General features: G+C 45.7%; 1 protein-coding gene across 3 annotated transcripts in view; it reads right to left on the bottom strand.

The window, feature by feature from the left end:
* The window catches only part of PLXNA4 (plexin A4), a 475,791-nt gene that overhangs the window by 40,390 nt on the left and 422,697 nt on the right, over positions 1–12,704 (bottom strand). For all 3 annotated transcript variants that reach the window (XM_030479279.1, XM_030479280.1, XM_030479281.1), the window contains exons 22-24: positions 11,345–11,613; positions 7,830–7,896; positions 5,578–5,724 (exon numbers count right to left, since the gene is read on the bottom strand). In XM_030479279.1, the coding sequence (XP_030335139.1) occupies positions 5,578–5,724; positions 7,830–7,896; positions 11,345–11,613 (483 nt within the window). The remainder of the gene's footprint in view (positions 1–5,577; positions 5,725–7,829; positions 7,897–11,344; positions 11,614–12,704) is intronic.

The raw sequence follows: 12,704 nt of genomic DNA, 5'->3' as shown, positions 1-12,704 counted from the left end.
AGATAAATTCTACCTTGACTGTAAATTCCCTTCTGTAGTACGCAATAGGAACAGGGCTCTCCATCACTTTCCATCTTAACATACTAAGACGCAGTAGAATCTCAAAGTGGCTTGAAACTGGGTGAAATCATATCAGCATAATTATATATTGCCTCACCAGGCTCCCTTTGGTGCTGTTCTGCTCAACTAAAAGAGACTTGTGAAGACAGTGCTTACAAAGAGCTCTGTGATCTTTCTGGATGAAAGGGGAGACGTAAATATGAGATATTGATTAGATCATAATGCTATTATTTATGTGTCACTTCCAGGATTATTGAAGAAGCATCAATTCAGATAATAATAACAGCACAGATTTACAGTTCCATGGCGTCTTTCATCTCAAAGGATCACAGAACCATACATAAAAAGCACTGTTGAAATACATCCAGTGTTGAGGTTATTAGTTGATCCAGCCCACTGCAGCCCTCCCAGGTTATGCCCATTCTTTGCCTGCAGAAATCTCTATCTCTGCAAACTCCTTGGGTATATCCAAAACATAAACTCCTGATTGCTGGGAGCTGGTGTTAGGCTTATGATTGGACTTGATGATCGTAAGGGTCCCCAACCTAAATGATTCTCTGCTACTACTACACATGTGTACGGAGATGAAGCAGTGATGGCAGGCTAGGACAGCTCTTTTGAGAGTGCTAGACAGGTCACACACTGCAGACCAAGTTGCTTTGCAGGTCTCTCTCAGTGAACTCAACTGAGATTAAATGAGCTAATGCCGGTCGGAGCAAGCTCCATGGTGTGACTCATTTCTGATGCCAAAACCTGGGATTCAGTTCATTTCCCTACACGAAGGCACTTAGTGCTGCTTAAAATAATCTGGGCTAGAATGCCAGGCCAACATCTGGTCCAAAAGACCCAACATCTCCTGCAGGTGTTGCCTAGTGTGCACCACACCAGCACCCACCATGCAATGTGAACCATCATCCAGCTCGAACTGACAATGGTGATTTGCTCTTAGAAATTGGTTGTCCTTGAACTTCACAAGGTGCCAGCTTTGGAAGGTGGCAGAACTCTGCCTGAGTGATTGCAGTAGCCCTTGCTTTCCTCTTTTCCAGCTCAGCTGGAAGAAGAAGGAGCAGGAAAGGCAGTATTTCAAAGGGCTGTGCAGACAGAAGTTTGCTCATAGTGGTTTCAAGCATAGATGGCGGTAGCTGGAAGTACCTGTAAACCCCTGAGCTCCAGTGACAGTCAAGAGGGTCCTTTCAGCATTTTAGGGAATTCAAGCACTGCTTACGGAAACCAACACCCTTCCCAGAGCACAATGGCCTTGACATATATGCCCCAGGCTTCACATCAGCTCTCAGCTGATGTTTTCCAACTGTTGTCTTGTGGAGCATTAAACTTTTCTCCATACAAAGACTTCAGGTTTGCAGGGTTCATCTGTGTATTACACACACTAAATGGCTGTTCTTTGGAGATTTTCATGGCCCTACAGAAGTCATCCTTACACCACAGGCTGAAAATCTCTGTTATCCTTCCAGTAGACTGAAGCTCCTAATTGTAGTGAGGTATTTGCAACAGAGAGAGAGATTTCTACCACTTCTGTGGGAATCCTCTCCAAGGTTGGCTCTGTTGTTTTATAGATTGTCCCTGGTAGGGGTTGACCAGGAGAAAACATTGACTTCATCAATTTAGCAGAGTTCAGATGTTCCGGTCTCACTCTAACAGTAAGGTTTGCCCTGTGCTTCCACCCAGCGCTGTCCTCATAACACTCAATGCAAGACAGAGAACTAATCCCATTGCTCCTGCAGTGCTGCTCAGCTATGCCAACCCAATCTTTGATGTCAACTGGTGGGGAAGGGACCAATGAGATGGCCTGTGTTGTATTCCTACATGAGTAGTCGCTCTGAGGGACATTTTGTGATGCTGATCTGAATGCATTCACTGTTTCTGCTCCATCACACACCACCTGCCTTTGAGCCCAGTGGGGCAGTACTAGCAAGGTGGATGAAGGGGAGACTTCAGTGTAACCCAAGAAGGTGCTGAACATTTTGCCATTGAGAGGACACCAGCACTTAGCTCCATTGTTCTAGCATGCACTGAGGTACATGTCGGCATAGCATAAGGTTGGGGGGGGGGGGGGTGTCTACGTGAAAAGTCATGGGACTGGGAGCAAACAGAGTATAATCTCCAAGCCCTGCTCTTCCGCTGACTGTGTATGACCCTGGGGCATGTCATCTCACTGGATTTGTCTTTATTGACCTTCTTCTACATCCTTGGGCTTTTTTAGTGTGTTAGCCCTTCCAGCCATGAGCTGTCTCTAAGTGTATAGATACAGGCAACGCTTAACACAGCTAAGCCCTGATTTCCACTACAGATTACTGGCATTTAAATACTAAAGGCACAGCTTGTGATTACTCATATAGTGCCCCTGGTCTATGCAGTGTTCCAGAGGTCTGCCCTGAGACCAGGACATCACTACAGTTTCTGTCCCATCTTTGTTTCCCTTCTAGATTGGGCTAAGGATGGTTCAAGCAGGCTTGGCAGCAAACAAGCTGGAGAAGGACTCCCAAAAATGCCAAGAGCAGGAGAGCCTTCTGTTATCTTGGTAGTGACTTCCTCCCTGCCACCAAAATTCCCTGAAAAGCCTTAACCAAAGGCAGCTGAAAGTATGTTTATCCATCTGGAATATGTTGTCAGGAGAGATGATCGGATTAGGCTCTCAGCACTGGAGCCACTGAGGTGTGCAGGGACCACATAGAGCATGGAACTGCTCAGGATACACTGGGCAGCTCCCACTTACCACCTCCAAGCGCTAACCAGCCAATACTCTTGGCAGCTTCTGCCACACATCAAGGTCTTTGCTCCCTGCATAATTCCGATCAACAGAAATGAAGCTGATGCAGGAGATGGATGATCTTTCATCTCCCAGTGACAGCAGAGCGGTGGCAGCAGGGAATGACGTTTTCGCATCTGGATTCTCCTTTGGTGAATGGCTAAAAGATTATGGATTCTGGCAAAGGCAGATGGGAATCAGTGGGGATGAGATCTTCCTGTTTCTCCTACGTGGGATAATCTAGCTGGGGTTTTAATAACACTGCAGACAAGAGATGAGGAGCGCTGACTGCTAGTGAAGACATGAACACAAGAGGGTGTTTCTTGAAGGTATACAGCTTAGGAGAAGACCTACTGTTTAGCTGCCACATGTTTATTCTAACAAATCACATCTGTAACTGGCTTATTTTCTCTTGGACTGAAAAATCCATTGTAAGTACAGATATTGTTGTAGACTTCAAAGATCCTAGGACACTGAGAGCTGCTTCCTTGGAGAACTGTAGGACCTGACAGACAGTAAATCGGAGATATCTGGTTTGGAGAGAAATTAGACTGAAACAATCTAAATTTAGTGCATGAGGTGTGTGTTGTAAGATCAATAATTCCAGATGTCTGAATGTGTTCTGTCTTCTTTTTTCTTCCTGTAAGTCAATTTCTTTGGATCTGCTCTTCACTCTAACCATATTTGAAACCACGTCTTATAATATTAGGTTGTGATTAATGAAGGCTAAAGAATAAATGTTTTCCAAAGAAAGCCCTGCCCTTGTCTTCCTGAAATAATGACAATAAACAGCCTATTTCAATGTGCCGCGCTGCTGAAACTCTGGTTTAACTCGGTCAAGCAGTCATCTAGCACTCATGAAACATGAACAACCTGATGAATTTTAACCACACGCATTGCAAACTCACATGGTGAGCAGGTAAAGAGAAGGAGACATTGAGGGAATTCCTATATTAGAAATACTGAGTCAGTTCTTACTTTATTTCACCACTATATATATTTTAATAGAAGATGACAGGCTGCTTGATGAAGGTAGAAGAAGGAGAAAATAAAAAAGAAATAAAAAGAAAAGGAAAGGAAAAACAGTCCTATTCATAGCCTGCTTCTTCTTAATCTCCTTCACCAAAGCTGATCTCTGTAAATCTGCTGAGATTCCAATTGGGATATATTTGTCTGCTCTTGAGATGTAAGAGGGAGAGCTGATTAACATCAAACAACATAAAGCGAATGGAGGAAAGCTTTGTTCAGGCTGATGTATAATTACTACCCTTTGGTGGCTGCTTTCTATCAAACCTAAAAGGATGGGAGGGATTTCCTTTGGTGAAAGTGATCACTCTGTGTCTGCACTTTTCTTCCTATTGCTCCATCTCTCCTTGTGAGATCAAGCCTCCAAATTGCTACAAAACCACACGTAATAGAAAAGAAGCACTAAGCTGCTCATTTAATAAGAAAGTGACACTTTTAATATGGAAAATAATACCATGGTCTTATTTAAGGGTAAAATCTACACCCCCATCAAGCTTGGATTCAATCAAAGCTCAGTTCTATACAGTCTGAAGAAGGCATTTCCAGCATCAGCCCACCTGAGCTAAGATCTAAGACGGGTCATGGAACTAACATCAACTGGACACAGCTCTCAAAGGTGGCTAAAAGTTAAGTGAAATGAATGTCCCTCAATTGAAGCTGCAAATAAAATAATCTGGTAAATTTGGAGCATCTCCTGACCATCTTTAAATTTGGAGTTGGGGTTTTGTGTGGATAAAGTCATGGGAAATAAAGAAAGTACTGAGATCATTGAAGACTTAAAAAGTGTTCTTCATCCTGCAGAGACTTAGAAGCTCAGAGGATTTAGCGTATCCAGGAAAAAGTGAAGGCCCACAAACAATTATACTAAGAAGAGATATCTAATGCTCTTTAATTGATGTTTTAATCAAGCGGGAAAAGGGTGTAATCTCAGAGTAGAAGCTCCAGTTGGACATATGCAATGTATATCTTTCACCATGCAGACAATTACATTTGAAGCAAATGACTCAGTGACAGGGATTAATTTTCTTTCCCTTGAAATCTCTAAATCAAGTTCATTTTTCTTCGACTTGTGCTTGCTCAAGAGGAATGGCTGCATTAGCACTAGGCAAGACCTAACAGATCCTTCCACTCTATGTGTACCTCTAATGTATTCCTTCATGCTTCCTGCTCTAGGAAGACTTACAACTCCGACTCTTACAACTTTGACTTACAACTCAGAGGGATGTTGGAAAGGTGGGCATCACTCCAGGTAAAAGTGGTAGGTACTAGAAAGTATTTTGTCTAACAAAACAGAGTAAATTGCCCCTATATATTGTCTTCTCACTCACAGGCATATTCATGACACAAGGTTCAAGCTTGTCTTCCAGTGCTCCCAGTCCTCACCTAATCCAAGCAGTGGTAAAGGACTGGCACTGTCAGCCTACCCTGGGATGTTGATGATCTCAGAGAACAGGCAATGCCTTTGGGGAGCTGGAAATGCTCCAGGGCACAATGGAAGTAATTTGGAAGCGACCATCTTTGCAAACATGCTTTGCAAGCAGATGCTTCAGCCACTAACCTTGTTGTGATAGGGGATGCAAGTAGTCAGTATTCAGCAGGGCTACCCTGCAAGGATAAATAGTCCTAGAGGGTCAGCATGCCCATCATGGGCTTCTTTTCTCTAAATGCCCTTTAGCTAGAAGAAGCTGGACAAGCCCATAGGAAGGTGTGCTCAGAGCGCTCACCAGTGTCTTGTAATCAATCTGTTGTCGGATCAGCTTGTCTTCACTCAGCGAGTACCGGGCTTCCCCAGTGATGGAGTCAATGGGGCCCTTTTCCATCTGCTGTTTGATGGCACAGAAAAGGGAGAACAGAGGTTCGCCAGCGCATTCCTGCAGGGGGGAGAGACAATCATGAGGTGAAACAAGAGGAGCAGAGGTGAGAACACAACCTATATAACATCTCAATGACTGCCACGGCTTGCCATCTCCAACCACTTGAGACAGAGATAACACTGTGAATCAGTCTATTCCATACAGCCTGGGCATAGAGGTGATCCTCCACTTCCACAGAGTGCAGCCTGCCTTTTTGAGTGTCCTGTCATGGGACAAAGGTGTAGTGCTCCCTGGCAAAATTAGGGATAGCAGAGCCTTGTAGGAGCTGTTTAAGTGATTATCACCAGGACAGAGCTTTGAGCACATGGTACAATGGGTCCCAGAGGACCTGGAGACATGTCCAAAGGGATATGGACTGCTGTTACCCAGTCCTGGGTGTCTGGGCAGAGTCGGCAGTGTCCCTGAGCATTCTTTTGCTGGGGTAAATGGGGATGCTCAGGCAGGAGCAGCTCCATGACACAGGCGGGATGTGCCCCTGGATCTGTACGGTTCCATCAGTGATGGGTGTGGGGCCTAGCAAAGGACAGCAACAAGCAGCCCAAAGGACCAGCAAAGCACACCTCTCCCCAATTTCTCCTTCCCATCATTTGCACCCACTGCACTCCTCTTCCCACACTTTTGCTAGCCCCTCCTCCCTTGCTGCATTCCCTCTGCCCATTCACTGCTATTCATCCCTCCTTATGCTTCCTTCTATTGCCTCCCTTCCATCTCTCCATCCTTCCTCCCCTCCTCCCCATCTTACCCTCTCTTCTTGCACTGTGTCCCAACTCAGTGAGCGAGGTCATTTTCCCCTGGTGTAAATCCCAGTAAAAACAAGTTAATAAACTGAATCCAAGTGTCCCCTTTCTGAGTTCCTATACCTGCCTCCCACTTAATTAGCTTATCTGCCAGCAGCATATTGCTTCTGTGAGCCTGTCTCTTGCCCTTATCAGGCCTCTGTTCAGGCTAAGGCAAGAAGACAAGTAGCTGAGTGGGGTGAAAAAAGCCTATTATAAAAGCAGCTCTTTAGAAAGTCACCTCCTTACATCCTTTCCTTTCAGCTGAAAGCAGGAATCTGATACTGAAGTCACTGAAATTGCCTTCCAGGGACCTTCAAAACTTTCCCGCGCATTCATCGTTGCACTGGTTGTGCCTGGGAAGGGCTCAGGGGAATGGGATTTATCTGTAAAGCCTTCAATTGCCAGGCAGAGGGTGGCTGTTCTGTCCAAATGGGGTTATAAGGGGTAAGAATATCTAGTAACTCCATTGGGAGTGGGGGAGAGGTGCAGAGCCCAGCTCCTTTCTGGCTCTGAGTTTGATGCCTCAGCAAACATGCTTGAGGCTTAATGTGTGTCCCCAACAGGAAGCTGCCATCACCCAGCAGTCAGTGGCAAGGCTCAAAGGCTGAAATACTCTTTTATTCTATTACACACACACCAAAGAGACCCTGTGGGAGGCACAAGAAGGCTCAGGCGTGTTTTAAGTCCCTTTACTCTCCTGCTGAGGCAAAGCCATTGGGGTACAAAGCAGCAACAGCCCCAGCCTGTGTTGAGTTCTGGATGCAGCAGTCATGGTGTATTGCATCCAGCCTTCTGTTCCCAGAGGGTGCATGGCCATGCCCTAGGTAGGCTTGAGCCAGCCTAATGCCAAGAATGGGACTAATTAAACTAAGCAGGGACCTGGTTTTGGTGTGCATAAAGCAGGTAAGCATGATGGAGGCACTGGGCCTCAGTACTGCCTCTGAACTGGGGTGGAAGGAGATCTCCAGCCACTGTGCACTGAAAATATGGATCGCCAGGTGATGGAGATCTAAATGCTAGTAAAATGAGAGCATTTTCAATATAAGTCTCCATCAGGCTCTGAAGTCCTTCATGTTTCAGTACTGACCCTTAAATCTCACCTCTGTACAGGAGTAAGAACAACAGGCTGCCTCTCCAACAAAAAGTGTCCCTCTTTGTTCCCCCTGGATCAGAAAACAGCACCTCTCCCAATAGGCAGTGAGCTCCTTCCAGAGAAAAAACCCTTTTCCTTTATATCTGGGAAGCTTTTGTCCCAGCTAAACCTCACCAAGAAGAAACATATTAAAGCAGCAGCTATCTATCCAGTCATGCTGCTCCTCTTACCTTGAGGAACTTGTACAGAAGGAAGGTGAACCAGTTGGTGAGCATTTTCTCAGCCACAGACTCTGTCCTAAAATCAGCCAGGGAGAAAAAGCAGATTGGAAATGAGTTAGTCATGCTGGTCATATCAAAGAGCTAGTCAAAGATTGGCTTTGTCCATCTCACTGCCCTGATGCCTGAGCCCCATGGGAAGTCTGGCATGACACCATCAGGATTAAGCATGTCCTAGGTTCTCTGTTTTAGCTTTGGATTTAGGAAACCTGCAGGCAAATCCTTCCTGCCCTGTTGATTCTGCTGTGATTAGGGAAGCCCCTATGTCTGTTTCTCAGTTTCTCTATCCATGAAAGGGAGATGACAATATTTGAGGGAACCTTCTCGGAGGAGCTCAGGGAGGATAAATCCATCAAATACAAGGAGCTCAGAGTTAGGCCATATGATATGTAGGCTATATAAATACTTAAGACAGACAGATCTAAATCACCAGAGAATAGTTATCTGGCACTGTCTCCCTGGCATTTGGGATTGATTATACTCCTCAGTGTTTCAATGTGACGCATTCACAAAACTCATTGTTTTGCCCTTGAACATTCTATTCTCCACCAAATAAAAATCCATCTTGTGTCTTCAGGATGAACTTTTCTTATAGACGGACTGACTCAGACCTGTAAATGTTGTGTGGACACCAGGAGCACAGCCTGCACTGGCTCCAGTACATAGAATCATAGAATCAACTAGATTGGAAAAGACCTTTAAGATCATCGAGTCCAACTATCTGGTGGTTAATCCAGCACTGCCAAGGCCACCACTAACCCATGTCACTGGGGACCTTGTCTACATGTTTTTTGAATGCACTGGTGTTGTTCAAGAAGAAAGCAAGAGTCCCAGCCTGGATGAATTAAAGTGGGTCTTCCTTGTCCTGGCTGTCATGCGGTTCTTGCTTAGGACTGCAGCTTGACTTTTAGGTTCCTAGTCCTTCAGCATAAAGCTGATCTCGCTTCCTCTGGAACATGAGACATGCAAGGGGAAGGGTTTGCAGTGCTGGAGTTACAACACATAGAACCAGTCAAAAACCTTGCCTGAAAGCAGTGTCTTGTTTCACCAACACAGAGCCAGTGACCATCCCTTCCATAGCTAAATGCTCCTCTTTTCTTGCCTGCAACCAGAGAAGGAATTGATATGGTCCCAGTTTGCTATCAGATTAATGCTGTGTTTCCTTTGTCTACAGTGGTCATTGCTGTGTTTTTGGCTAGAGAATGCCACTTTCCAAACCAGACTGTTCACCATGTATTCCCCTCAGTCAGTGTCACCTAGCTGCTCTTCTCTATTGGTCATGATGTGATATTCAATTCCAGAAATCCTGATGCTTATCATGGTCTGAGCTTCTTGCAGGGAATGCCACCTAGAAGAGTGGTCTTTCCGATGCTCTCTGATGTGATACCTGGAACCCATCACATGGTGCAAATTTAACATTACCATTGTGTGGTTGCTTTCTGTCCAGACAAGTCTGATCTCTTTGTGGCTGTAGATATCATGTGAGATGAACACTGGACACAGGTGAAGTGGGAAAATCAAAAATACACCCCCCAAAACAACACTACAGATGGTTTGGGAGGATCCCTTCCATCCGCAGACTGATAGGAAGGGAGGGAAGCATCGAGCTGAATCCAGCTGCTCCAAATAACTGAGGACCTCACACCAACATCTGACCCAAGGCATCAAGCTATTCACATGCTCAGCAGTAGACTCTGTTCCGATGCTGCTCAGTGCAGGACAAACCACATCTCTGACTTCTCCTTGTGTTTTCAGGGTTTGGAACAGTGGAGGTGCTTGCTTTGTTCACTAGTTTTCCTCCCAAAGGCCACAATTCCTTCCCAACAAAGAGGACTAGAGTTAGAAAAGACCTGGAAACAGGAGAAAGAGGAAAGATGGGATGCTCAGGACAAGATGGGAATGAACAACCAGGGAAGATAAAGACATGGAGAAAGGGGAGGAAAAGGAGAAAATGGAGGAAACAGTTGGAAGGAGGCAGTACCATCCAGCATCAGCGAAGAAGCACAGAAAGGAAGCCTGGAGACAGCTGTAGGATGGTCTCCAGCTAGGCTGTAGGGCCTGAATCACATCAGGGGTCAACTGACACCAAAGCAAAGTCCAGTCTCTGCCCCTGGCATTGCTACCCTGAATGCCAGGAAGTGCCTTCTGCTCCCTTGTTTGCTGGTTCTCCATAGGGCTTTGTGCCAGATGAAAAGCCTCCCAGCAAGCACCACGGGCCTTGTCCCTGTCCAACCCATCCATTGCCATCAGCTGAGGGCTCCTCAAAGTTGGCTCTGAGCAGTGGCAAAGGGCATTCCTCTCCAGAAAAGTCCCCCTGATTTCACTTATGGTCCTAGGAAGGGTTGGTTCAGACTGTGAAAAGGAGATGAATGTGATTCCAAAGGGAGAAGAGGTGGCATTTCCCTAGGCAGGGAAAGAACATTAGTCACAGAGCAGTAGATTTCTAATTTGAGGGTTCTCACAGAACTATGGAGTTTAAACCTTAGACCTGGGCAAGAAGCACTAATCCAGACTTGTGCCCTGTATGAAACCAGTTTTATTGTCCAGCTCAGATCTTCTATTGGCTTCAACAAGCTCCCATTACAATTGCTCAGGGTGAGACAGGAGGTCCCACAGTGCAGCTGAAGAAAACTTTCCATGTGTCCATAGTTAACTCATGAACAAGAAACTAAACAGGGCAGTCCACGTCCCGGGCAGGACAAAGCAGCAGCTGACTGACTTACTCACCATGGATATAATACAGCCTATTCTATGTGACATACCTATAGGTCCTATGCAATTGGAGTTTTCAGGTTAAAAGGAAACATAATCGTAATGACCATCTTAAGCACAACAAGAATCCAAAATATGGATTAGGAAGCATAGGCTCTTGCTGCCATTAGGAAGCTTTCCGGAACATTCACATGGAAATCCAGAGGTAGTTTAATTCTGTAACTTTTAATCACCGACTACTTTTTGTTAAGGAAGAGATGGAGCAAGACCTACAGACACACTTGCTGAAAGAGAAATAAATGCAGAGAAGATGCTGGGAGGAAGAGTCCACTAAGAAAAGGCATGCTCTGCCAGGAAGTCTTAAATGATCAGGAAACCAGAAAGGGAGAGAAATTTCGTCTTCATTCTGCCCCACTTGCCTTATTAAACTGCAAACAGCTTCCTACCATCCCTAGTTTGAGTCACCATCCCTGGAGGTATTTAAAAGACATGTAGATGTGGCACTTAGGGACATGGTTTAGTGGTGGACTTGGCAGTGCTGGGTTAGCGGTTGGATTCAATGATCTTAAAGGTCTTTTCCAACCTAAAAGATTTTATGATTCTATAGGGTCATGTGAACCATGGGCATAATCATCCTGATTTCACAAAAATCGGGCAGATTTTCTCCTTTCCTCCAAAGAAGACTAACATGCTTATGTTGAACAGTGGGACACAGGCTGCCCATCCCAGCTCACTCCAGCCACAGGCACCCTTACCTCCGGAGCAGCAGCTTGGGGTGGTTCTTGCTCTCCAGATTCTTGTCTATGAGGTCAGCCAGGAGCTGTTTGAGGACATCAGTAGCATACTCCAGCTTGCTCTGCAGTACTGTCATGATCAGCGAGGCCACGTTACCACGGTCCCGCATGGAGAAGCTGCGCTGGGATTCCAGCGTGCGGATGAAGGACAGCAGGAAAACCTTGTTATTGATGAGCTGGGCAAAGAGCTTCAGGCCTTTCTCCACCCGTTCCTGCCTATAGCCAGGGACCTGCAGGAGAAGAAAGAGGGTTTATACCTTTTCTTCACTACCCATTGTCAAACCCTTCCCAAATGGGTCAGGCACCCTCTCTGCCCTCATCCCTCAAGCTCCTCCAGCTATGGACTGTAACATCAAGTAGGATTCAGTTCTGAGAAAGGGAAAAAGGAAAAATAGAGACAATTATAAAACATAATCTTACACCTAGAAGTCAGTTGAGTCGTTCTGCATCACAGGATAGTCCTGTAAAAAGGAAGAGAGTCCATACATCATCTAATGATTAGGAAGCCTGAGACACCTCCTAGCCACAGCTAGAGGATTCTTTTCCAATCCTCTGTTTCCCTCTCTGAACAATACATCAAAAAGAAATTGCTAGTGCCTAGAGCGGTACCATACCATGATACATTTTTGTTGTAGTCAGGCTGAAGTCTCACTCTATCTTCACCTAAAGCCTCTCTTTCATCTCTGCAAGAAACCTGCTTACAGAGATTTGGGGTTCAGCTTCAAGAAGCTAGGATTGGCAGCAAGAAAATGAATGGGGAAGAGAGCCTGGGGTCAGGTTTTGAGGAGATGAATTGATGAGCAGTGAGGCAGTGGCTGAGATGGTGATCATGCAGGTGAGCCTTGGTTTGAAGAAATAGGTAGATGAAGGTGTGAGAGGACACCCTGAATTGGGAACTGTCTTGGATGTCCCTCTGCGGTAGGACCCCTGGGTTTGGGAGGTGAGATGGTTTAGAGACAGAGAGTTTGATAAGTCTCAGCTGTGAGAGGCTGATGAACTAGTTTTTATACAGAGCAATTTATGCCCTCAACACTGGACTCCACAGTCTACAGTGGACTTTACCCTTTCTGGTCCTTCTGGCTGTAGATGAAAATGGAGCCTAAACAGAGAACCCCAGACTCATTCCTCCACATTGCTGCAGTTATTCCAGTCCTTGAAAAAGCTTCCCTGGAAGCTGGAGGTGTTCAGCACAGAGCAACACAGGGGGACTTGAGCATCTCCCTTATGAAGACAGGCTGAGAACATCGGGGCTGTTCAGCCTGGAGAAGACAAGCTGCATGGAGGCCTCAGAGCAGCTTCCAGTATCTGAACGGGGCTACAA

Source organism: Strigops habroptila, chromosome 3 (assembly GCF_004027225.2).
Source record: "Strigops habroptila isolate Jane chromosome 3, bStrHab1.2.pri, whole genome shotgun sequence".
NCBI lineage: Eukaryota > Metazoa > Chordata > Aves > Psittaciformes > Psittacidae > Strigops > Strigops habroptila.
The sequence above is the reverse complement of the archived record's forward strand: the minus strand, read 5'-3'. Positions and strand labels throughout refer to the sequence as shown.